The following is a 26,507-nucleotide window of genomic DNA, read 5'->3' as shown; positions in this document are numbered from 1 at the left end:
ATGGTCTGAGTTCTGTATTTTAGACCTGATGTGCTTTTGTGGTTGATCAGCCTCATGTGCAGCCCCCAGCTAAGGCAAGCTGTATCAGCAGAAGTTGGTGCAGATTGTCGACGCTTCTGGGAGCAAGAGTTGCAGAACTCTACTGGGCATCTGTCTGCTACATCGAATTGAAGCTGCTACAAGCTGCAGTACAACATAACGATGATGCTTGTTCTGTGTATGTGCAATAAGTCCTCTTTTTAGGTACTGATTGGAAGTAGCTAATAAAATTATTTAGAACATAGGAGCAGATCTTAAAATTTGGTAATAGGTAAGCTTTGTAAGGAGAAAGTTCTTGGCTTATAGTAAGCTTTGAAATAGCATTTATAGGTCTCCAAGACAGGAATTGCTACTTGTGTTACTTTTTTATTGTGATCAGTGAGGTGGGTCAGAAGTCCTGCTGAAAGCCTACATTTAATTCCTCACTAACAGAGAAGATCTATAAAATATATAGACTCAGCATAATGGAGAGGAAATATAAAAGGAAGGAAGTTTGTGAATGAAAAAGCATCTGTCAGCTCTTTAACGGATTTAGAGGTTTTAAGCAATCTTCTGAGGTCTCATTTTCCTACAAGTGAAAATTTACATGTAGTAAGACACAAAATATCTTTCTGAGTATGTCTCCAAATATCTTCTGTATTTGAGTGCATTGCCTTGAATATAAGTAACATCTAAAACATTTTCTTTTCCACCAAACTCCATATTTCAAACAAAACAACTCTTACCATTTTGTTTTCTTAAACATTATGTTCTGTACACTTTGATATAAACCTTGGGTGTGTTGCAGAGGATAAAATTCTCATTTTTATGAGGATTCCTGTGATTAAGGACTGGTTAGCAGTGATTCTGTTCCAGTAAGTTACAACACAGACCTCTCTCAGTGCGTGCAGAATGCTCAAGGCCAGTTCCCATTCTCACTAACTTGGTAGCAATGCTCTGAACTTCACTGGAAGCAGCAACAAGGGTTCTATATTCTCATCCATTTTCTTTCCTACCTGGTGAGAGTTTCCCATGCCCATTTGCATTTATGTTTATTGAAATTATATTGTTCTTCAATAGAGAAAACTAGTAGGGTTTGTCTTTTGGGTTTGGTTTTTTTTAGACTTGGCATGACGTAGTTGGCAGTCAAAATGCAGGATTTGTGCAGTGTTTAAAACTGAGTGATATTTTCATATTATGTGTACTTCTAGATTGAGTTAGATCAGTAAAAGCTCTTTCTCTGGTCAGACTTTTAACAGTACATGTTCCTTTTGGATTGGCTTTAAGTACGTTGCTCTCTAACCTTATGACATTCATCTGTAACTTCAGAGAGAAGTCAAACAACCACTAGAAGTTGAACAATGCCTTTCTTTCTGATTTTAAAAGTGGGAGAACTTTAGCCAACTATTTCTTAAATCCAAGTGAGAGAACAAAGTATCTCATGTTTATCAGTGTTTTAAAGCACACCACATTAGATAATAACAATATATTATTAACTAATTGAAATGGGATCCCTCGGTTGTTTTAAATAGGTCTCTCTGCATAACATTCTTTTGCTACTTAAGTGAAAATATGGCCAAAATTAATAGAGGTTTGATGTGATCTGTGACTTTACCCGATATAGTGTCCAATATAGAATGATGGTTTTGTTTTCATTTCTGCTGTGTGGACCCTCTGCATACACTTTGGTTTATGATGTTTCTTAATTTCCCTCTGCCCAGGCACACACACATACTTGAAAGGAAAGGTTGGCCTGCTCAAAAATTGTTCCTAGCTCTCTATACTGCTTCTTATTTGTAATAATTTTGAATACTAAAGGGGCAAAACCTTAAAATGAGTCAAATTATAGGCTTATAGGCTTATAGGCTTATATTTGATCTAAGATGAGAATATAGTTTTGTTCTAGGTATGAAATTTCAATGCCTGAAACATTTTATTTATTCAGTAAACAGGATTTCATTAAGGATCTTTAAACTAATTCATGTTTATATGATATACAGTATATAAGAGGGGAAAGAATATTATCCACCAAGACCTGAATGGGGAGAGGAAACTAGTATTTAGTCTCTTATAGAACCTAATTGCCAGCAAGCTGATTTCTCAGCAGTGCCATTCTGTATCACCTCTTCCTCTGGTGGGCTTGACACAACAGCTGAAGCCACAACAGAGGTGAAATACAAGGATAGCTGGTATAGGACACCAAGGATTTTTGCATTATATCAAATGCTGCTTCAGCTGTGTGTGCAAATCAGTTTTTCTTCTCAGCTGCAGAAATTAAATCTTCCTTTTTAAAATTAGCATTGTATAAAGGTCATGTTATGATATAACCAGTAGAATGTGTATTAATATCTTACTATCTTAAATACATGTCATATGTAGTATAGATATGCTAAATAAGAGGATTCCAGTTGCTGAATGATATATCTGAATAAATAATAAATAGTTGAGGTCAAATTCTACCACAGCTGCATTGAGAAACTCCACAGATTTCTGAAGCTTATCCTATTGTGTAAGAGTTTACATAGGAGGAACAGGACAAAGTCTGCTAGTGGTAGGTAGACCTTCACAGATTTTGTTAAATGGTCAGATACCACAGTTACACTTATATGAAGGTAAGCATCCTTCTGAAGCATACGTGATATTTTCTGATGTTAGTATGTTTTATGCTGACACATCAAGAGGAGGAGCTGACCATAAAAACCCTCATTCTAAAAATTGGGCTGATAAATTTGAGAGCTCTTCTTCCAGCCACAAGCCTCAAATTATTACCATAGTCATCTTTTAATAATATTTTATCCATTTTTAAAAGAGTTTGAAGTATGGAATACGGTCATTGCTGAATAAACATATGCTGAGTGGTGATTAACATAGATTAGCAGAGAATGACGTTGTCTGTCTTTACCTGAGATAGAAGCTAACATTTGTAAGCTGTACTCAAGTTCTGTTGATGCTCTCGGTCTCCTTTGTTATTTTCCAGCTGCTAAATAATGAAAATAAAATACAGCTTTGCCTTTAGCAGATAGGGTTCATAAGGCATTAAATGGGTACTGGGTGAGGTCGGTTCATTGGCTTGTTTGACCCTTCTGTAGTAAATACTTGTGTCTACTAGCCAATATACTGCCACTATTTGACTTAGACAAAGGTGATGTGTGAGGTGTTTAACCTTCCTTCTCCTCCTTGGAATCTGAAGATAATCTCAAGTAAGCTCTTTTCAAATGGATATTCTTAGTCCTTAAATATATTATAAAGGTTATTCCCTAAAATTGAGAAGTTAGGTAGATTTTCCTGTGGTTCTCTTTTCATCTTGCTGGTGTGCATCTCCATTTCAGAAGAGGCGGTGCATTAATTCTTACATTCTGTTTTGGCATGGAGAAAATACTCTCATCTTTCTTCTCCTGCTCTCTGCTACTACTAAAGGCGTATAAGACTGTTGGTCAAAATGCCCTTTTTTAAAAAACATTTTTTGTTAGTGCCTTTTATAGGTTTATTTAGTGAGAATTAAAACTTGGTAGTGTCCAAGTGAGTAGATGTTGGGGTTTTCCTGTGGTTTTGAATCCAGGACTTGGACCAGAGAGCAAATGAAGGTTTGCAGTGTGCACAGTGGTACTTGTCTGTGGAATTCTGGTCGTTCTGTCAATGGTCGTCAGACTGTGTTTTAACTTAAGCTGGCTGTTGTTGGCAGTCTTATTACACAGAACATTACGGAATGAAGCAGTTGCTTTGTTAGTGTTCATTTCTGAGACACATGCAAATTTTGTCTGGATTTTTTTTTGCAATGATATTTAACTTCAGTAAGATGAATTACCTGGGACATTACTTTGATGTGCATTCAAAGGTTTCATTTGTTTTTAACGGAAACAGCTGAATTGAGAGTGCATTCTAAGTGAAACAAGTTGGTCAATATTTCTTTCCTGGATCAAAGCTTTTGCCACTGCCTGTGAGTACTGTTGTCCATCATAATGGCTTTGAACTTTTGACAGTGTATATTTGAAGATAGATTGGTTTGTTAATGTTATTGCATTTATTGAATTTGGGGATTTGTATAAGTTCTTAATATAATTGACTTTTGTTTACTAGACAGTACAAAACAGACATGGCAATAAGAACTAGATTCTAATTTGTTGCAAACTACTAATAGTATAATTCTGCTCAAATGTTCTCAATCCATTGGGGAATATTGTAATGGGGGTGAGGGGAATGCTAAAAAAAACTAGCTTGTATGAACTACGTATGGCTAGTTTTGCATTTTAAGAAGTTACATTAAGAAATTTTTGTGGAGAGTAATTTGAGATAATACAATGCATACATCAGAGCTTTAATTAAATACACCTCATAGTTTATAGCAGAAAGCACCACGGGTACTGAAATGTAAGCCAACTTTGAAGCAGTGGGGTGTACCCTTGTGTCAAATGAATGCTTATGTTCAGATTAAGTTGTGTATGGGGAGTCATAGTTTCAGTTAGCAGTGTTATGTTTGTAATAGTCATTTAAAATTTCACATTCAAATTAGGACTTTGTTGCACTTGTAAAGACTAAGCTATATGCATGAAATTAGCTTTTGTAGAGGTTTATTCCTATGTGGAATGCCTAGATTTGACCTAAACATTTTTGCCATTCAAATGTTTTTTTTCAGGCTTCATGTTGGAAGTGTCTGACCATACCAGCTGCTCTAGCAGCTGCCATTGTGCTTCTCTCTGTTACTCGGTTAGTTCCATGGCGACTTCTAGTCTGCATTCTTTGAGCTAGGTAGAGAATTTGGAGCCATTTCAAGTGGGTATCTATAATTAGGAGTTATGATCAGAGTTTGACTTTTTTAACCTCCAAATTTTAAAAGGAGATAGTTGTTGTAAAACAGCTGCATAGCACTTTTTCCTTCCTGGGTATTTGGGCCTATTTATATGGTATATTTATTTCTAAGTGAGGCAGAAGTTTTACTGGGAGTCATGCTTATGAAAGGAGGTTTTAATACAAAAAGCTTCACTCCTTGGTTTGCATTTAAATCCACCTCATAAATCATATGAGAGAGTCCCTGCGTATCTAAATACTTCAACTGTAGGCATCATGTTAATGTTTATGGACAGAAAAGTTTCTGAGACAAAGGAAGAAAATAAGCTTGCTGAATTGTTCTATCAGTAGATATGACTTAAAGGCAACCAGGTTTAGGTGCATTTTTCCTGAAGAGGGGAGTAAATGACATGGGTTCAGGGAAAAGTAGGCAAGTTAGAAAGGGATGGATTTGACTGAGGAATTTCATGAAGAGCTACTCATGCAAATGCTTCACTGTTGCAACAAATAAAACAAAAGTATAAATCCTTCATTAAGTTCAATTTGAATCCAGGTTATGCAGACTACCTGGAGTTTTGGCCACTCTCTCTGGCAAGTGATACTCTACCACAGTCATGTTTAAAAACTGCCTGCTTCCTAAAGAACAGAGGACTTGTAGTGTCATGGCAAAGCTGAGTAGTCTTATCATCCTGTGCTGACTAGAATTTTAAGTTGGCCATGTTTTTCTTCCCGTATTCATGTTACTTGTGCACACTTTCCACAATTTAGAAGAAAAGGAGTTTATTCTGTGTACCTTTGAACTTGTATTCATACTTTTAAGGATCTAAAATGCTATGTAAAAATCTTTACGATGTAGCAGCACAAACTTATATTGTCATACTTCTCTTTATGTCCAAAACAAATTTTTTACAGGATGAATATAATGCTGATTGGTTCTCATGCTTGTACCATCCAGTTGTTAGGGCCTGTTTTCAATTTCATGTCTTTATATTACACTGTTGAAAGTCCATTCTAAATGAATGATGAAAATAACTAGTGACTTCAGAGAATGTTCATTGGTAAAATAATTTCTCAAGTATTTACTCTGTTTTGCTGGGAGGGTCTTTTGGTTCTATTTTAAAATGTTGCATGCAGTTTTGGTTTGGCATTTACATTATTTAGAAGCATGTTGTATTTCTTTGTTGCTTTTAGTTCCAAACTAAATCTGCAACATACTGGTTTGAACATTTGGATGATTTCTGCAAGCATATGTTCCATTATCTTTGTATTTTAGTCCTACGAATGCACTGTGACACTTCACTACTTGTAAACTGTGAGGTTTCCGGGCTGAGTGGGAATACTGTATAATTCTGTGCATCTCGTGGTATTGTTATAAACTTCCTCTTTACATGCATGTAGTTCTAAAGATAAGGTACTGGGCCTCAGTTAAAAGGGAATTTCTGCTTTTCTGGTTATCATCTCTCTTTCTTTCATAGTATAGTCTTTCTGAGAGGTAAATGGTTGTGCCTGTGGAACCAAACCTGCAGCTTCTCTGATCATTTTGCTATTATTGTCAGTGGAACAAGTAAGTCTACTCATGGAAAAGCTTGGGTGCTCTTTGCTGAAATTTAGGTCTTGAGGACTCAGTTTCCATTTTAAGCTCAAATGTTGAAGTATTCTTGTTTTTCAAAATGTTGTCTTTATTGTGCTTTTTTTTGGTTTTGCTAAGATAATAGTTTGGCAAGATTTGAAGGAAGAGGAAGATGTGAATGAAAATGAAAAATAAAGAATAACAGTAGATATTTAAGCATCCTGAATAATATGTTGTTTTAAAATATCATAGTGGTTTTAGTGTGCTGGTTACTAATTACAGCCTTTGTGATCAGAAGTAATAACTGAAGGTATAAATTGAGAGACGGGGAAGAAAAGACCTGCCAGGTTTCTGCTGCTAAAATGCCTGGTAAGGAAATGTTTTGTTTTGGTCATGGCTAACCACACAACTACATTTGGCGAGTAGACAGAGGAAGGAGGAGACAGAGCTTTTTCTTATTAGGTAATTCTTGAAATTAACTTATTACCTGAATAGTGGGAAATAACTGTAAAACACATGACCATTTTCTAGCTAGCAACAACATCTACTTCACATTTTATCAGCTTGAATCTATTGTATGCTACTTTTAGTCCAAAGATAGAGCCATGCACCATGTTACTTAGCTTCGACATCTAGGCAAACTAGTTAGAAAAGCAGCTTTTGGCAGCCACTGCATGCACATTGGTATTAGTCTTTGATTCAGACAGAGCAGTGAGCTTTGATTCTGTAGCTGTTAGAGCACAATGTGCATCATGGGTAAATACAGTGTTAGCTGCACTGCGGGGATGACCCTTATCTTACTGCCCTGCTGATGAAGCCAACAGATCCTACTTGCACGCACATATGTCACTGCAGCTGATGTATTTTAATTTAAAAGTGTTTGCAGAGTATGTGGCTTAGCTCTTGCAGGAAGTCTAGAGCCATACACACACAAAATAAAACAAAATGCCCAAATCCGTCTATGTTTGGTATTTAATACTGCTTTATAGTAATTGGAAAAAGTAAAATTAATCTGATTTCACCAATGGTTTTACATATCCATTGAAATATGTTAAAAATACTGTGCTCAGTCTGTTTCCATTTTTCCTCTAAGCTTTTCATCTTCCCTATTGTTTCTTGATATAGTGGTGTTTGGGGGTTTCTTAACAGTATTACCAATTGAAGTTTATGCGGGAAGAAACTTCCAGTGTCAAGTAATTTAGATGTACAAAGAAACAAAGTTTTTCCATGCCTCTGTTTTAAAGTTTTGTTCATGCAAAGTCATATTAATAGTACTAATTATTTTTAAATATTTAATTTCCATTTTCACTCTTTAGCTGCTCCATTTTCTGCTTCTTTGTAAAATACGGGCAAGCAACCTTTTTCTGGCTTGGCAGATAAGGGATGTCTATTTTCTGCTGAAACAGGAGTGTGATAAAACAATTGGAGTTCTAAAAATGAAAGGTTAATTTCAACTGTTTTGCATTCTCCTAATACTACACAATTGGAATGCTCAACATATTGCCAGGTTCCCTAGTAATATGCCATTCCACGTTGCAGGGAGATGAACCAAATTTACCCACTAGATTATTTTTTTTTTAAACACTGAAATTATCAGTAATTCTACTGGACATGTATAGTAGGTGGCAGATGCCTCAAATTGGAGACCTTCATTAAGAAGTTATTTCTAATTCTAGTTGGGGTTGGGTGAAGTGTTACATTGTCCATTTTTGCAGTGTACTTAATGTACTTAATTTCTTGCCCATCTGAGAAAGACAGTGTGTGCAGGGTGGCTACTGGAAGTGAAGTAGTGCTAGAGAAGTGTCTAACTGCTCCCCTAGTCATAGGGGGATTTATTCTAATTCTTGTTGCAAGCCTGGAGCAGAATCCTTGACATTTTTGTGTGCTGGCATTTTTAATAAGTGGATAGATAAAAACCGCCCTTGTAACCCTGTAGTGACTGGCTCATGTTCTGAGTCTGTTTTGAAGCAAAGGTACCCTTTATAGCATACAGTCTTTCAAAATAGACATGGGCAGGATGATTCTCAATTCTACATTCCTGTTCCATGATGTTCTGTGTGCACTTCCTCCACAGCGGAGCAATACATCTTGTCATCCTTAAAGCATCACACAAGTCATATTTGTTGAAATATTTTTCTTTTCCAAACATATGTGAAGTAGTAACTAGTAGAAAGCAAGCTGCTTTTGGTTGTCAGTGGAGTTTCATTTTTATTAAATAACTCCTATGAAGCTTCAGCTGCTCCTAACGGACAAGACGAGCTGAATGGGAGAAGGGTTTCACATATGCAATACTGCGTTGTTTGCCTTAAAGGGCTGTCATACTGTTGTGCAGGAGGTTGCCTGTTGTAAAAGATAATTACTTCCCTGCTTCAAAGGTCAGGTGTGATGGCAGGGAATGGGCCCATGAGCAAAATGAGATCAAGCATTACAGCCAGTCAAGGATCATATTTATGTCTGGAAAAAGTATGAAAGACAAACTAAAAATAAAGAAGAAACCCCTAAATTTAATCAGAGCCTCAGGTAGACCCCCTTCCAAATTTTTCTGGTTAGGGCAGTACCCTTTTTGTTGATAAAAAGGTTAAGTGATCGACTGAAGGTATCATTAAATTGTCAACATGAGATAATAATCAATGTGGAAGTGTTATTAAATAGCTCACAATTTAAGGGGGAGGAAGGCAAAAAAAGTCACAGAACCTAAGGGGGAAATAGTGATAATTCCTGACTTCCTGTTAAAAACAAATTTACCATACTTGTATGAAAAGTACTTACAAATAAACTCGTAATTAGGAACCTGTGATGTACAAAATGGTGTGGCCTCACAGTTAGCAGAACAGAGGAACATACTTCAGTATTTAAAGAGAGAATGTGAAGCAGTTCTGTATCCTTCTAATTTCTTTAATGGATACTTTAGAGAGAAGGATTTGTTTGTTTTTAACGAGTGGTTACACAGTTTCAATGTCACTAGCAAAACTCTGGATAATTTACCATTTTTAACTTGAAAGCCAGCTGTATCAGGGAGGGAAAGGGATTAGTTTCCTGTCAACTTCCTTTTTGGAAAAAGTAATGTGTGCACACTGAAAATATTTCCAGCTTGGGTAAAGTATGTTTGAAAATACCTTTCGGGTAGAGTCATATTTTGATGGGCAAAGAAAGAGGACTTGCTTTCAGTTTTGTATGTTTATAGAAACATTTTCAGAAATCTAGGCGGGGGCGGGGGGTAGGGGGTGTTCTCCTTCACTTTAAAAAGTACACACTGTTCAAGCTAGGAGAGTTTTGCCAGTGTTAACCTTGATCTCTTCTGGCACTGCGGTCCGGTGGAGAACATTCTTTCAGAAATCGGTCTGTACTTTGAACTGTTGAAGGGACTGCTGTGGTATGTGTATGCAGCAAGGGTCACAGCATTTCATTTCTGAGAGGCAACAGGAGGGCTTTGTTTTTTATGATCGTATACATGTGAGTGAAAGCAAAATAAGAAATACAGGGCGTGGTGGAAACAGAGAATTTTACTCCTTTAGAGTTTGGATGTACCTGTTCCTAAAATAAAAGGTAGGGAAAGTGCTGCAAATACTTATATTTGTGCATGTGTGGAGTGTTTATTAAGCTTTCTGAGTGATTAAAAAAAAATTAAAATTCCATTTTTCTATCAGTGCTCTGTGTACACAGGATGAGGCAGATAGTAAGGATTTATGTGAAACATGAAAAAGATGGAAGAGTGAAAGTGCATACCCTATGGCAATGTGAGAATGCCGTACTGTAAATATAAAACAAATACAAATTACTATTAGTCATCACTACTTCAGGATAAACCTTGACTAGGCCTCAAAATGTTTCCTATTGTGTACAACTCTTTTAATATAAAGGGGGTTTTTTCTTTCTGTAATAGAAAGCATGCCAAAAGTATCCCATGGGAGCAATCTTTCACTAACAGAAATAAATCAGATTTCTCCTGTAGGTACTTTTTCCCAACTTCAGTTTCTAGAAACATAGTAGCTCACAAGATCCATAAAATCCCAAGTCTCCGTTGAGAAACATGAAAGTAATCCTTTTATGTCAAACTGTAATGTAACAGTAAGAAAGTATTGCTTTTATTTCTCAAAGCGAGGAAAGACACAAATAAGAATCTATCGTTTTGAAGTAGAACAACTTGGAAATGAGCAGTATTACAAGAAATTAAAAATTTTCATTTATTTTACACAGCGGTTGCTGAGTGGCTTACTCAGGATGTTATTGGTAGTTTATAAAGTTAAATAATGCTTGAAACCTCCGTTCTCCTGCTTGACTCATGCTCTAAAGATGACCTCTGCAACAGAATAGAGACTTCCTTAGATTACAGTGAAAACTATGGTGTTTGACATGAAAGCCACATTACCCTTATATGAATTTGAACAAAATGTGTTGGATGTCTACCTAAAATGATAACACAGCAAAACTGTGTTATTTGTTGCTGAGAATTTTGGCATACAATACTTACCTGAGTATTTTTCTGTCTTTTTGTTCTGTCTAGTGTTGAGGGTGAAGCTCCAAGCAGTGAAACTGGCACATCTTTGGATAGCCCATCTACTTACCATCAAGGACCTATAACACACAGTTCAGCTATAAGTCCAGACCATTACGATCATTCTGCTTACGGGCTGTATTCTGTCTCCCCTGGACAACAAAGATCTCGGAGGCCAAAACTTCAGCATTCAACGTCCATACTGCGAAAACAAGCAGAGGAAGAAGCTATTAAAAGGTCAAGATCACTTTCTGAGAGCTATGAACTCTCTTCAGACCTACAAGATAAGCAGGTATTTGAGCTTTATTACCTAATTTATGGCAATAGGAACATGTCTGTAAGCTGGGAAAAATCTTTTCTAGCATCACTTCAGTTGTGATACTGAAAATACTTTTTTTCCTGTGACAAACTTAGTTCAAAATAGTCATACATCAGCATTTCTGAGGTTTTTGACTTTTTTTCTGTGTTGTGTCATCCCTGTGTCCCATACACCTTTCCCCCTTCCTGAAAAAGGGTGTAAGAGGTATGTTAGTACTGTTAAAAGTAAAAACAGTTCTAGGAATTGTGATTTCATGCTTGGGACAAGTGCTAGAATGTAATAACGCAAAATATTTTTCTAAGAAAATGAGTAATTTTGAAACCTGGATATCTTTGTTGTTGCTGAAAGAAAGGAAGAACGTACTGCAACTGATAATTTCTCATATCTGTGGGGTGAATTCAAGGTCTTAATTGGCTTTACTCAACTACGCAAAACTTCCATATGCTTTACAAAGAACTGGATGGAAGCTATGTAGGAGTTCAAAGCCTTTGTCCCTAAAAAGGGACTACTGTAAGACAGTCAGCCTCAGCCATTCCTTTTAAGATTTATTCTGAATGTAGTCCTATTTCAAAGATGTTTATTTTTATATAAGTTAATATTTATCATTTGAAAATGATGCCGTAATAGCTTGAGGTAAGAAAATATGCAGGATGCACTGGATTTCACTGACAGATGAACAGTAGCCAATACATGAATGGTTTTAGGTTGGTGATTTTTTTTTTTTTGTTGGAGATCTTTCTTCCCATAGAATATTTTGTTCACTGTGAATCATTGCAGTATATTGCATAGTCACTCCAACTTTTATGTTAACATGGCAAAAGTGGAAGCAGGCAAAATTCTGCAGACAGGAAGAAAACTGTTCCTGATTTTGGACCACACATTGATAGTCAGTGAAATTTATAGGGGCTAAGTCTCACAGTCCCATCTGTTTGTTCTTCTGAAATTTCAGGGGGAGAATCACATAATGTTGTTCCAGAGAAACCTGGAAGAACAGAGCTTGAGCTCTGATTTAAAGTTGAAGCCAATATTTGGGATAGCAAGTATGAGTTTAGTACAGCCTTTATGCCTACCAACTTCTGTATTGAAGAGGGACTTATCAAGTTCCTGATTCTTGATCTAGATTATGCCAGCTCTGCTATTAAATTGGACCTCCTTGTGAAATCTAAAATGTTACTTCCTTTTCCACCTTTGGCAGTCATTTTTGCTAGATGTCTCATAAGGGATTGATATAAAGTGCAAGGCTTACTTAAAGAGGTCTCCTGCGCTGCAGATATTCCACAGAGCCTGATTCCATCTGTCCTTTTACACCGGTTTGATAGAGAATGAGGACTGCAGATGTTATTTTGTATTTGTTCAGGGAGTCCTATGCAATAAAAAGTGATAATGACACATAAAGGAAGCTTGATGTTGAAGAGTTGCTTACTGCTCTTGAAAAGCTCTCACTGAAATCTCAGAAGATACTTAAAAACTATTTAGGAAAATGTCCAAGGCTTTAAATAAAGGCTGTGTGCATTAAATATGCATTAAAAAGGTGCATTAAATATGCATTACAATTTATTAGAAATATTAGTCACAAGTCTAGTAAATCATCTAGGCAAATTCCAAAATACTCTAAATTAAAATTCCCACCCAAACCCCCTAATTTATGATAATCAATGATGATGATATTTTCTCTGTAAACCTGAAGGACAACAGCCTGTTTGCAAGAATAAAGTCCATGTAATTTATTTTATAGATTATTAGGTTTTCTTTTATTCTTTCACACCAGCTATGCTAGTTTTCTTCAGGTTTGACATTTAATTTTGAGAGGAGAACTAAACTGAGAATTCATCATTTGTTTTGAGATTAGTCCAGCAAAATAATCTCTTACAATTTATTTAAACACACGTGACATAATGTACACTAGGGATAGAAATAGTAGCAAATGTGTGGCAGCAGTGGCAGGGTTGTGATAGAAGGTCTTAATAATTTTTTTAATCTTAAGAATGCCTTAGAAGTAACCTCATAGCCATAGGTAATATAACCCCCATTTGGGGGTGAAAGGCTAAACAATTGTTTTAAAGACAAACTGTAGAAAACTGTGCAGAGATTTACAGATTCCCACCTCAGAAATCAGTCACAGCTTTTTGAGCTTAGTTAAAAGAAGTTTCAAGATACAGTTGAAAGAACAATTCCTTATGAGTAACCCTGATCTGAGCCCATCTGAGAAGTTAGCCTCCTCAATTTATGCCAATAACTGTGCATAGTATTTTTTGCATCGAGAATTAAAAAAATAAGATAAAATAATCAGTGATTCACATTTTGAAACACTGAGCCAAAAAGGAGATCATCTTTAATGTGGAAGGGGAATGGGAGATGCTGAACCTGCCAATAGCACTGAAATAAGTACATCAATTACTCCCAAATGGTAGACATAATGGACTAGAAAATATTTTTTAGTAGCATTTGGTTTCTTCCATAGAAGGGGGATGAAGCCCCTCTGCACATCAATATCTGAACTTAACATTTACTTGGGGAGATCTCCAAAATGTGAGGGGGAGAGGTTGTGTGTGCATGTGCATATAAGATAAGTAATTAAAACATGGTGTCTAATGAAAAAGGGTACCTGGATTTTCAAGTGAGAAGTGACTTTTGAATCACTGGAGTATTATGAAAATTGCATGGACTTATACAAAAATGCTACCAGAAAAATGGTGGGTTTGATTGTAGTACTAAACATATTGATTTGTCATGGATGTTTTGCATTTATGAATAATGTGGATCCAGCAAAGACCAATCAGAACAGAAATTAAATATTGGGGGAAAAAATTGAAATAAAACTAGTTATTGATCTTGTTCAGTGTTTTTTACATAAGCATTTTCGTGTTTTGGAAGGAAAGGCTTGAAAATACCTAATGAGTATTCTAAAAGTATTGACGTGTCTTTTTCACTAGGTTAAATTGATGGCATTTACAATGTCTTTATTTTGCATATTCATTCTGTTAATTGGAAACACTGGCAATGTTGAATGTAATTACAAGAATGAAAATAGATTTGAATTTGTATTTAAAAAGTCTGAAATATGCTCTTGGTTTGAGGAAGACTATGTGTGTGGAGTTTCTGTCAGAGAAACCTCTCTGGAAACGTATGGTCTGGGAGGCTCAGTTTTGCTTTGATATTAGGCCTGGGTGAAACGATGCCACCTGGTTTTTATTCATGCAGAAAGCAATGCATGCCTGGAAAGGTGATGGACACTTTTATAATTTACTCTTAAAGTATGGCAATGTGCATCATACTTGGATTTCACTTCTCTGCAGTTGTCCCTACAGAGAAAGAATGACTGCATCATGCTGCATTAGAGTGCTATCTTGTCTGCTTTGACATAGGCACACCAATGCTAATCTGCAAAAAACCAAAATTTAAACACACACACACATAAATTGCCAAATCATTAATTTTATATCACAGGATTTACATAGTCAAATTTTTGTCTGTATTTTAATGATGGGATTTGCAAATGACTGTTCGGTTCACTATTTGTGCAGTTGTTAGTCTGGGGCTTTGAGTTTTTACCTTCAAAAACAGTATATACATTGAAAAATGTCTAAAAATTAAAGTTGTTAAAAGAATTTTTTTTTTTTTTTTGTACTTTAACCTTGTTCTAACAAGGTTGCATCAAGTTACAAAATAATTGTGTTCACCCTTTCACAGGTGGAAATGCTAGAACGGAAATATGGAGGCCGTCTCATAACTAGACATGCTGCTCGTACTATACAAACAGCTTTTCGCCAATATCAGATGAACAAAAATTTTGAGCGTCTTAGAAGTTCTATGTCTGAAAATCGTATGTCAAGACGCATTGTACTGTCCAATATGAGAATGCAGTTTTCCTTTGAAGGACCTGAGAAAGTCCACAGCTCTTACTTTGAAGGAAAACAAGTTTCTGTTACAAATGATGGGTCAAAGCTGGGATCCCTGGTACAGTCTGAATGTAGTGACCTTGGAGAGTCAGCTACAATGAAGTCACCAGCAGCATCTACTGATTTTGCTGATGCTATAACAGAACTGGAGGATGCTTTTTCCAGGCAAGTGAAATCCCTTGCAGAATCCATTGATGATGCACTGAATTGCCGTAGCCTACATTCTGATGAAGTCCAGACTCCGGATCAAGTCAGAAGTCGTGAAATGGAAAGGGATAGTTGTGCTCAAACTAAACCAGCAATTCACAATGTGGATCACAGGAAGCTTGATGAGATGACCGCGTCATACAGTGATGTTACATTATATATTGATGAGGAAGAGTTATCTCCACCCCTCCCACTTTCCCAGTCAGTAGACAGACCGTCCAGCACAGAATCTGATTTGAGGCTCCGGTCCGTGAACTCTTCTCAAGAGTACTGGTCCATGACCCACAAAGATGATAATAAGATAGACACTGATACAAGCTGCAGGAGTACCCCGTCACTGGAATGTCAGGAACAGAGGATGAGAATGGATCATCTACCATTGCTAACTATAGAGCCACCCAGTGACAGCTCAGTGGACTTGAGTGACCGCTCAGAGAGAGGCTCATTAAAGAGACAAAATGCATATGACCGAGGGATCACTAGTCAACAAGGAAGCCCAAAACACATTCCTCACAGCATTCCTGCCAAGATTATATCCCGAGAGGAACAGGAGGCAAGACATAGGGCTAGGCCTATAGATAGTCATTTAGCTATCAATGGTACAGCAAACAGGCAAAGCAAATCAGAGTCCGATTATTCTGATGGAGACAATGACAGTATCAACAGCACTTCCAACTCTAATGATACAATAAATTGCAGCTCAGAATCTTCTTCTAGAGACAGCCTAAGGGAGCAAACCTTGAGCAAACAAACATACCACAAAGAAACTCGCAACAGCTGGGATTCCCCTGCCTTCAGTAATGATGTTATCAGGAAACGCCATTACAGGATTGGACTGAATCTTTTTAACAAGTAAGTACAGCATTTCTTCCTTTTCTCTCTGTGTTTGGTAGAAACATAGCCACTGAACCAGGAATATTTTTCTTGTATCAGATAAGTAAGACTGGTGTCTGATACTAACTTTTCAGTGGAAAAGTAAGCTGCTTGTGGTCACTGTTCATGTTAGAGTACTTAAAAGCTGATGTCTTCATTGTTAAACAGCTTCAGGGGAAAAAATATAATTGTGTATATATATACATCTGGTAGTAAACTACTGAAGAAGATGGATCGGATTCCTTTCTTGTTGAAAAATATGGTGATTTAATCCTGATCCATTTTTGGTGGTATAACAAATTCAGATTTCTTCCTGCCCTAATCATGTAGGTATCGTAAAACTTGTCATATGGGAATTAGAAATAACAAGCAGTGTAAGACGAGTTTCCTGTTTAACACAGGCAGGGCCTGGAATTTGTTCAGTCAATTTCATCAAAACTTTGATACTAAAAAACAATGAGCTGAATATTTTTATGCTAAATAAATATTTATTCTTTATAATAAAATTACCATAAAATTTTTATTTCTGCCTATGACTGTTAATTTTCCCATGTATGGAGTTGTTTAAAATTTCTGTAAAACAACTTTCTCAAGTTTCTTTGTTTTATTGAAATACTTTCTTCTTTGGACACTCCCACATGGCTGTAGAAAACCATGAGTATTACAATGGAGGGTAACAAATAATATACTACTCTAATCTCTGTATTCACGTTATTGGAGTTACACAGTTCTTATTAGAACTATCATAATCTGAAGATAAGAACAGCTAGGTGGTTGGCATCAGAATTCCTAGTTTTTCTTCACTGCTTTGTTAATGCCTAGTGTGCCAATTTCCCTGCCCTAGAATGAGTATAATTTACTTAAACCTTTTCTGGTACTGGTGCTTATAAAGCTCCTCAGAATACTTAGATGAAAGATGCTAAGTGCCAGAACTTTTTCCTATTTTTCTTTTAAATTCTATTGGCAGCTCACAGTGTTTGTATAAGTTTTTGAAATTTTCTACAGAGTACTTCAGGATTTCTATGTGAAAATTTTGTAGCTTCTGAAGAGCTACTAGATACTTCAGCATGCTGCTGTAGACCTTGCTTCACAGTCTGCTACAGCTTGAATGAGTTCGGCCCTCTTTTTCAGCTAGCAGTGCTGTGATTTGTTTTGTTTAGATTAATAGGTCAGTGGTTCATCAAATAATGCATTGTAATATTGCAGATAATTAAAGCTTTTTGATGCCATCACGTGAGGCTATGTATTACAACACTAAGTATGGATCAGCCAGGTTTGGCTGTAAAAACTTTCAGGTTTGGATTTTTTTATCCTTGTAAAATGTTAATAGACATTTACGGAAGCTTTTAACCAATTGAAAGTATGTAAGTCATAGGATGTATGCAGCTTTTATTGGTCATGAAGTAGGCTGGGTAGGAAGATATAACAATTTGGTGTTTTTCTGGAAGATTTTAAAACATTCATATTGTTGGGTGTGGGGGTGGGGAGGAAGGTGCTGGTACTGTTTGGCTGACATTTAAAAGACTTGGTGTTTGCTCATTTTTTTGCACAGTAATTAAGCCTTAAGCAGTCAATGATCAGTGAACTTCAGGCTTGATAATACAGTCTTGGTGTAAGAATAAAGGTGAATGGAGAAAGTGCTCAAGCAGCACACAGCAATGAATGAGCACATTGGAAATTGTCAGATGCTTCTAGTGACATGCCATATCAGTAGGAGGCTGAAAGTGAAAAATAAATATCAGGAATAGAGAAGAATAGAGACTGCTATTTGAAACACATCTAAGTGATCTTGCTGCATGGATTTGAATAGAGATAAACCTTTTTTATGTATTGGCTGGTTGTAAGATGACTTGCCGTTTCTTCAGTGAGTTCTAAAATATAGCACTGCGCAGTACTCCAGGCAGCACCTCTGTGCGTGATCTTTTGCTGTGTGTGATTGTTTTATTCCCCCACGTGTTTTATCTCCAGTATTGATACAGAACTGAAGATTCTCATTACCTTCTGCTGAGTCACTCTGATTCTATTGATAGCTCAGACAGTCCCCGGGTATCCCATGTATCTTGGTTTTGATCATGTCTCTTCAAGTCTGCAGATTGTGATGTTTTCACTAATAGCCTTATTTCCCCTTTGTGCAATGTCAGGTATTGAACCATCATAGAATGTGATGGTCTATGAATCTGTAAACTCTTTTGAAAAGGGAGCTGGGAAATTTCCAAGGCTTTATTCTTTAAAAACTTCAGAAGGACACTCTTAAGAGTGTATCAGGTGGGACTACAAATTGCATTTTGTTTGGTAAGTGAAGGGGTAGAGATTGTGTTCAGGCACTCACCAGGATTTACAAGTGATGATTTCATCAAGATGAAGAATCCTTTTTCCTTTTAGATACGTGCTGTACAGGTGCATTACTTTCAGTTAACTTCTGAGCATTGTGCTCATTGTTCTCAGCACATGAAGTATGTCATAGCATCTTGTGTGTCCAAATGTTTTTTTAAAAGAAAGCCACATCCTAGGTGTCAGTTTCCTTGGTGAAGGCTGCTATTTCAGATGCAGAACAGCAAAGGAGGATTGCCCAACCTGGCTAGACGTGGGCCAGGAAGGGGGTCTGCAGGTCAGATGGACTTTCTGCAAATCAGTTCTGTCCTCGCAGTTTCTCTCTCATGACATGGCAAAAATGCAACTGCCCAGCATCTCATATGAGCAAGGGTCTCCCTATGCATTCAGTTCCACATTGCAAACTGCTTGTGCTTTCCTGTCGTGTGACCAGATGTACACCCATGATGTGATGAGATACATTTTTTTAGTCTACTCTCCAGTGTTCAAGTCAATGCAGCAGAATCATTTGGATGTCTTTTGGCCACATGATCTTCCATGATACATTTATAGTCATAAAATGAGGGAGTAGTACAAGTCTTGGCAGTGAGCTCCTGAGAGGATGCGTGCACCACCCATGCGGAAGAACTGTGTGCAGAACTGAAAGAAGTGCCTTTGAAGTTACCTATTACAAGAAGTCAAGTTTTTTTCCTAATGTCTGCATCTCCCAGAGGAAATTTTAGGGATGTCTTTTACAAGAAGCTCATGTTAATTTCATTGCATCTTTGAAATCTTCCTTGCAAATTAAGATCCCAAACCTTAATTAACAAATAAACATGTAATTTCTTTCTGGTACATGAAGCTTGGCTGAAATGCAAAGAATTTAGAACCTTAAAGAAGTGCATGTATTGTAGCAGAGTAAATGCTTCTGCTTTGTTCACTAGGAGTGTTGAAAGAATGAAGTTTCTAAAAGCATGGAAAGTCACTATCCTCACAGTTGAAATTTCAACAGATGCTTTATAATTTTTCTTGCTTTCCTATTACAATAATAATTTTCAGAAGCCAAAGTGCAGTTTTCTTACCAGAGGCCCTTGATTAGAATAGCTGGTTATGGGTGGAGTAAAAGTTGAGCACAACTGGTGGTCTAGTTCACTTAATCACTATTATATGCAAAACATTAGTAGCACAAAGTTCACTGGAGAATGGAGAACACAGGAATGTGGAGAAAAAACTGTAGGTAATAGAATACCATTTTTCTAGGAATTTTATCACTTGTTCATAGAATTTGTTTCAAACTGTAACTTGGCACTCAAGTTGGAACCTTAGTGTTGGTTAAAGTATACTTTTTTAAGGATGTTTTGTGGTATCCACTGTACTAGAACATAAACTATGGCCCAAATGGAGTGATTTCTGCCAAAGAAATTGCAACTAAGTAACAGCTTCTGTACATTCTCCTATTTTTGAATGGCAGTAGTGATTTCACCCTGTCAATAGGCTGTCAGATTGTGTGTTACCATTCATTGCCTTCCTAAAGGAAGGATTGCAGGTGCATGCCGAGAGTGCAAGGGCTCCCAGGGAAGCTTGGTGAGGCCAGCTGTGTTGAATTAGGCGTTTTCTTCAGTGTAGTTTGAAAGGGATGTAGTCTGGGAGAAATTATACCAGAAACCATTCCTCCCTTATAGGCAGAAGGAAAACACTACCTAGAAAGGTTTATTTTGCAGGCTTCAAACCCTGCCAATGCAAATCCAGCCTTTGAGACTGGTTTGCTTATAAACAAGGCTTCAAGAGGCCTTTTGACTGCTACTTAAAAAAAAAAAAAAAAAAAGAAGGGAAAAAAAGTAAAAAGGGCTGTGATTTTTATTCTCCTGTTTGTTTTGACTGCAGGCTGGAAATACCAGGTTTACCAGTTATTGCAGACTAATCTGGTAGGATTTTCAGGTTCCATTCTGCTACCGGTGCACTGATGGTTCTAACAGATTAAATAGGACTGAATGGTTTAACCTCAGCAGTTTGAGGAAACATGTCCTGCCCTTGGGTCAACTTTGCAGTTGGTAGTAGCAGACTGTAATTCTGTGCAGAGTGGTACATGTGTAGGAAGAAGTATATTGCCCTTCTCTTGTGCTACCATGATAGTGGCAGTAATTCTGGCTCCTTGCCAGGTATTTGTGGCTACCAGGTATGTTTGTTGAAAACAGTTACTGTCTCCGCAAACTGCAGTGACACACCCAATTGGGCCATGTCGAATAGAGTACAGTGTAGTGATTATTCACCATTCTTTTAGGCAGGAGGTACAAACGCTTTCTGTATTAATGAAGTATATTCAACAGAATTTGGACAACTTTAGAGTGGTTTGAAAATTCGATGCAACTGTGCCTAGTATTATAAAATATGAGAGCAAATTTGCATTTCTGAGACTCATTTGTTAATCTAGCAGAGACTAAAATCGTATTTAGTATTTTTGGGATATCAGATATTGGAAGACACTGTTAAATGTCCCCTCATCTGGCAGTGTTCCTATGGCATTGTGATTTCTTGCCACGGGAACCAGTCTTGCTGGTGCTGATGCCAATTTCTGACATTGCTCGTGAAGAGAGGCTGTGAAGTACAGCTTGTGGGCCATTTCCACCATGGTGCTCTGCTTTTTATGCTGTGGCATAATTTTGTTGAGGGCTGTTCTTGTGTAGTGTTTTGTTGAAGGCTTTGCAGCCTAATCTTATGCATATATCTTGGAGGTAAATGAGCATAACGCTACTTTACATTGCTAGAACAGAGGCTAGGCTAGGCTATAAATATTTTTACAATAAGATTTCCCAGATGCCTTTCTCCCCCCAGCCCCCTTTTTTGCCCTCTTTTGCTTTCTGGAAAGGGTAGGGACAGATGGAAAACTGTTCCCCATGTGTCCTCAGTCTATTACAGTGTACTGTTTTGAAGAGTTTTCCGTATCTTCCTTTATAATAGGCTATTATCGAGGTTCCTACTATTCCAAAGTTCTCTCAAAGGATTTATTGACAGAGCTAAAAAGGCATGAGTATCTGTTTGCATTATGCAATGATGTATCATCTTTTGACCTGTAAGCCCAGAAAGCCCTACCGGCTTCATTTATTGCATGATGGAGATGATTTTATTCAAAATTTAAAAATCACTATTGATATGAATTGGATACTAGTTCCAGGAGCAGACTTTTTTAAACATGTCTAGGTTCCTTGCAATGTTAATATAAGTATTTCTTTATTTTACTAAGCAGATATGAGAGGAATTTGCTGAGTCCTGGGAGGATTATACCAAATACAAAATTGCAAATTACAATTTCTAGAGAAATTCTTGTTGGAAATCTGAGGCACACAATAATAATATTTGTGAAAAGGCACACTTTTTCATTTTGCCTGAAAGCAGCTTTAACTATTGAACAGAGGTATACGGTTTCCATCATTTACGTGTAGGTAGAGATTGAAGGTAATTTGGATTCCTAAGTACTGTTACATTCAGAAAGTACTGCAAACTTTTTCTCTATTTGAAATGCTTACAAGTTGCCAGTTGTTATTAATTTTTTAAAGTTTTGCAAGTAGCCATTAGTTTAAATATTGTAATAAGTGTACTAATCTGATGTTCCTCCATTTACACCAATCACATGCCTAATAAATTTCCCTTAAGATGCTGAATATACTTTCTGAATTGCTTTTAGTCAGGTCTCATGGCATCCATTCAGCATTCTAATATCTGCTCTGAAAACATGTATTTTTAGACTGTCACCCTTAGAATTTTAAGTTGAAAGCTTATTGGAAACATTTCTAATGATTTTAGACTTTGTAAGTGCAGATCGAATAGGAGGGAGAAGGTGTAAATCAAACTAAGCTGGTTCTCTTTACCTTTGAACTAATTCTTTTGTTTTGTCAGCTGATCTCTAATACCTTTGCAAATTGTGTATCTTCTGTGATTTTTTTTTTAATTTTTTTTTTTTAATGATTCAGTAGCAAGAGAAGAGGGGAGACAAGAGTCGTGTTCAGGATTTCACAACAGAGCCATTTGCCATCCTCGTGTATATGCTCAGAGGGACTTTACTGTTGTTACAACATCTGGACTGCAGATTACTCAGCCACAGACAGTTCCAACAAAAATTAAAATCAAAGCACTCCATGTAGTTTGTCCTCTAACATGCCGAGGAGTTAGTAAGAAGAGAAGAATGTTCTTAGTATGACTCTCATTATTTCTAAAAACATTTAGCCCTAAGTGAGAACACCCAAAGAAAAAAAAGCTCTATGTGCTTTGCTTTGTTCTGTTCGCATTTTATCTTTTCTCCCTGAAGACCCATTTTCCCTCCTTTTTTTCCAAAATGGGTGCTTTGATTAGCATACATTATGTCCTGCCCATAAAAAACAGGTGAAATGTATAACTGTGGATTCAACCAATAGTATATTTAAGCACTGGTTACAAATATGGGCACAAGGATTCCCTTTATTGCCATTAAAAGGGAGTATAAACTTTACCAAATGTTGAAGCAAATCTAGCTTTTGAAAGGCTGCACTGTGACCAGCAGTAACTGTGTGTGAGTATCCCTGGAACCATGAAAGAGCCATTACCTCATCCTCTGCCGCCAGCTCTGCCTGCCCTTAAACATTCTGGGCACACGTCTCCCTCCCGCTGCTACCCACTGCTACGTGCCAGGAATCAGTAACTGGTTTGCTCTAACAATGCCTGGGTGCATGCTCAGGATACAGTTGGTTATTAGAAAATGACCCTATGAATGGAGGAATTTGACTGGGTGAGCAGCTCCCAGATGAGCATCTGATATGACTTGGGATGCCAGAATTTTAATTACTTCCTGCCCCCACACCACCACGACCACCCCCTAAATCTCAAGTGACCAAATTTTGAGGGTGAAAAATGTGACCAGCTGCCTTTACAGGCATACAGAGGACAGTTTGAATAGGGAGTGGGGAAGGCTGCATAGGAACCCTTGGAAGAAGACTTAAGGAAAAGAGAAGGGGGGCACCGACTCTTTCTTCTTAACAATTCACATCAGTCTACTGAATTGGGGTTTGGTGGATCTGTAAATGAAAAATCTGGAGATCTTTAAACAGCATTTTTGCATTGCCAAACTAAAAGGTATCCCCTTTACAGTAAATGATTGTCAGTGTTTCCCATTTGCAGTCGGCAGAGTTGCAGAAATTGAAGCTGAAGTGCTTATGTTATGTGTAACTGGGGTGAGGGTGAGGAAAGAGAATTTAGGGCAGGGACACTAGAAAATGTTAAGACAGGGACTGTTCCTCAATTTCAAGGACATAGTCATCTTACTGTCTCATTCCTGACTACAGTTGCATAAACATGAAAGCAATACTCAGCCCTCGCAAATAGTTCTGAGAGTGCCAGCAGGTTTTTCATGTGTCTTGTCTCAAAGTGGAGTATATTTTGCTCTGCTGGCAGCTACAAACTCTTTTCCCTACTCTTTGAGAAGTGCAGAGATGCAATGGGGTCAGAGGATGTGAGAAAATCCTCATGGAGTGTTTTGGTCCATTTAGTTAACTAAAATCCTTCCTTGCAAAAGAAGGAAATAAGGGGGGGGGGGGGGCGGGGGGAAGCAGGCTGTCCACTGCCAAGAGAGGGAATGATGAGAAGCTACAAAATCTGCTATAGCATGATGACTCAGGATTGTTTTTACTAGCAAGGACATGTCCAGCTACTGCATTGCAACTACGTGGGGTGTGCCTTATGATTCTCTTCACTGTGCTAACTGCTCTGTTCCTCAAGGCTGATGCTTCTCATACAGAAAAATCCTGTTTCTGAAATAGCTTTAAACTCTCTTTTTCCTCCTTTATTTGAATAACCCAGACTTTCTGCTTGGACCCTTTAACTGCCTTTTATACACTTTTTACGGTTTTGTAATCAGCTCTGATTCAGGCGATAGTTTTCAGACAAGCCTAAACATTCAGTAGTAGTAATGTTTAATGTGTAATTTCCTAGCACTTTACTGGGAAATGGTGACATAAAGAAACTGATTGATAGGACAGAAAGTAATGGTGGAACTGTTTAGGTCAGTTACCCAATTTTATGAAAATAGATGTCTACAGAGTTTCCTCTCTTTATTTTGCTCCCCCACCAAATAGAACTGGGCACTGAGATCACTTCCTAGTGAATTCTTTTGTTAGTGACATGAGTGTAAATTAACTTTCACTAAATGGAGGTTACTCCAGGTAATTTGGTATAATTGCAAGTAAGCTGTGACCTTCACTTCTGTGGTGGTAGTTTTTTGGGTTTGGTCTTGAATGAACCTGAGGAGTTTAACATATTATAGCGTAGTGAGGAGAAGTCATCCTCACTGTGGGGGAAACTGCAGGGTTCCTGCCAAAATAATATGAATAACTATCTCCCCATTTTCATGAGATGCAGAGAAGCTGTGAGAAATGTGCTGTTTCTTGGCTTATTTTCCTGACCCAGGAACTCTTTCTTGTAATTACCAGAAGATGCAATTTACACCTAGCTCTCCTTTTTCTTCATTAAGTGGTTGTGTAACATGACAATGGCACAGTTTAGGCTTCCCAGTCAGTTTCTCTGATTTTCTTCCTTTCTGTCCCCTTCTTGTATTGCTACATAGTTGAGTGAACTCTGACAACTAGTTTTGGTAGTATTTTAAGGATGTTGGGGTTTTGCTTCTTTCCCAGAAGGTTTAAAATAGACATAGCCATTCTATTAGCTTCATTGCAGCAGCAGTAGGTTATTCAGCAAATGTGAAGGAAGAAGTACAACCACAGAAACAAAATTTAACTGTCTGCCAGACTAAGGAGAATGTTCAACTAGCTTGTTACTGCCAACTTGGCTATTTAAAAATATTTAACTTCTTAAATGATTCTAAGAAAAGTCTTAGATTCTTGCTATTTAAAAAGGCATCCCTGGATTTTAATGTTAAACTAATGTTTAGTTTTGTGACAACTGTATTTTCAAAATGGGATCTCTAGTATCAAAGGCAAGGAAGATTTATTTTTTTTTAACAGAGGGCTGGCATAATTGCATTAAATTCTCCACCCGTAACATGAAAAGATTTCTTGGGCAGCAGCACATTTGTGAACTGTTTCTGTTTGCAGTGTTGACAGCCTCTAAGAAATGTTTGTAGTTCTGGTTTGCTTGTTTTCTAGATTCTCTTAGTGTAGTGCGCATGTGTGTGCCTCAACATAGGCAAGAAACCAAAAAGCATAGATGTGCCTTCAGAAATACTGAAGTTCTTTCTAGATGTTTCACCAAGCTTCTCATTTTCATTCAGGCTAGCTTTATTCTCCTTGTCTCAGACAGCTGTAAAGACAGTGTATTTGTGGTTATTTACATTGTGTGAATAAATCCCTAGTCTACTTTAAAAGATACTTTTGGCATTGCTGGATATTGGAAATCTAGACTTGGGCAAGCTGCTTTGTGTGCTCATTTGTTCATTAATGCTTCCATTTTACAGCTCTGTTATTGTCTGAGCATCTAAGAGGAAATACAAAGATTTAATGTGGGTTTGGGTGCTTGTAAGCTTTACATGTTTAGCAAGTCAGAAATAGGGAAGGCTTTATATACCTTTGTACTGTGGGTTTGCTGAATGTTTCTTTCTGAAGTAGTGCTTGCTATTCTCTTCTCCTGTTGGCCAGCGTGGACATAGGCACTTTATCTACACTGTGGCTTGGTTATGATTGTGCAGTTATGGGGGGGAGCTTGACTGGATTAAAAAAAAAAAAAACCACCACACACAAAACAAAACAAAAAACCCCAAACCACAAAACAAACCACCACAAAAAAAAAACAGAAACAAAAACCAACCAAAAAAACCTCCCAAAACACAAACCACTAAAAAAAACCACAAACACAAAACAACAAACCCCCCTTTTCTCCTCATTCAGTTTGTCAGAAAGTCCTAAACCAGCAACAGGAATGAGAGAAGAGACTGATGCCAGTGCTGGCACTGCCACTGAAGTGCTCACCTAACTACAGCACTTAAGTTTAATGTGTTTGTTTTGCAGTAAGACTGGCTGTACCAGTAAGTCTGGTAGATAACAGTAAATGCTA

General features: G+C 37.3%; 1 protein-coding gene across 12 annotated transcripts in view; it reads left to right on the top strand.

Annotated features, from left to right (window-relative positions):
* Window positions 1-26,507, top strand: part of IQSEC1 (IQ motif and Sec7 domain ArfGEF 1) — a 356,171-nt gene that overhangs the window by 290,921 nt on the left and 38,743 nt on the right. For all 12 annotated transcript variants that reach the window (XM_075053238.1, XM_075053240.1, XM_075053239.1 and 9 more), the window contains 2 exons: window positions 10,878-11,160; window positions 14,878-16,145. In XM_075053238.1, coding sequence (XP_074909339.1) covers window positions 10,878-11,160; window positions 14,878-16,145 — 1,551 coding nt within the window. The remainder of the gene's footprint in view (window positions 1-10,877; window positions 11,161-14,877; window positions 16,146-26,507) is intronic.

The sequence above is a fragment of the Buteo buteo genome, chromosome 21 (assembly GCF_964188355.1).
Source record: "Buteo buteo chromosome 21, bButBut1.hap1.1, whole genome shotgun sequence".
Lineage (NCBI taxonomy): Eukaryota > Metazoa > Chordata > Aves > Accipitriformes > Accipitridae > Buteo > Buteo buteo.
This window is presented reverse-complemented; position numbering and strand designations above follow the sequence as displayed.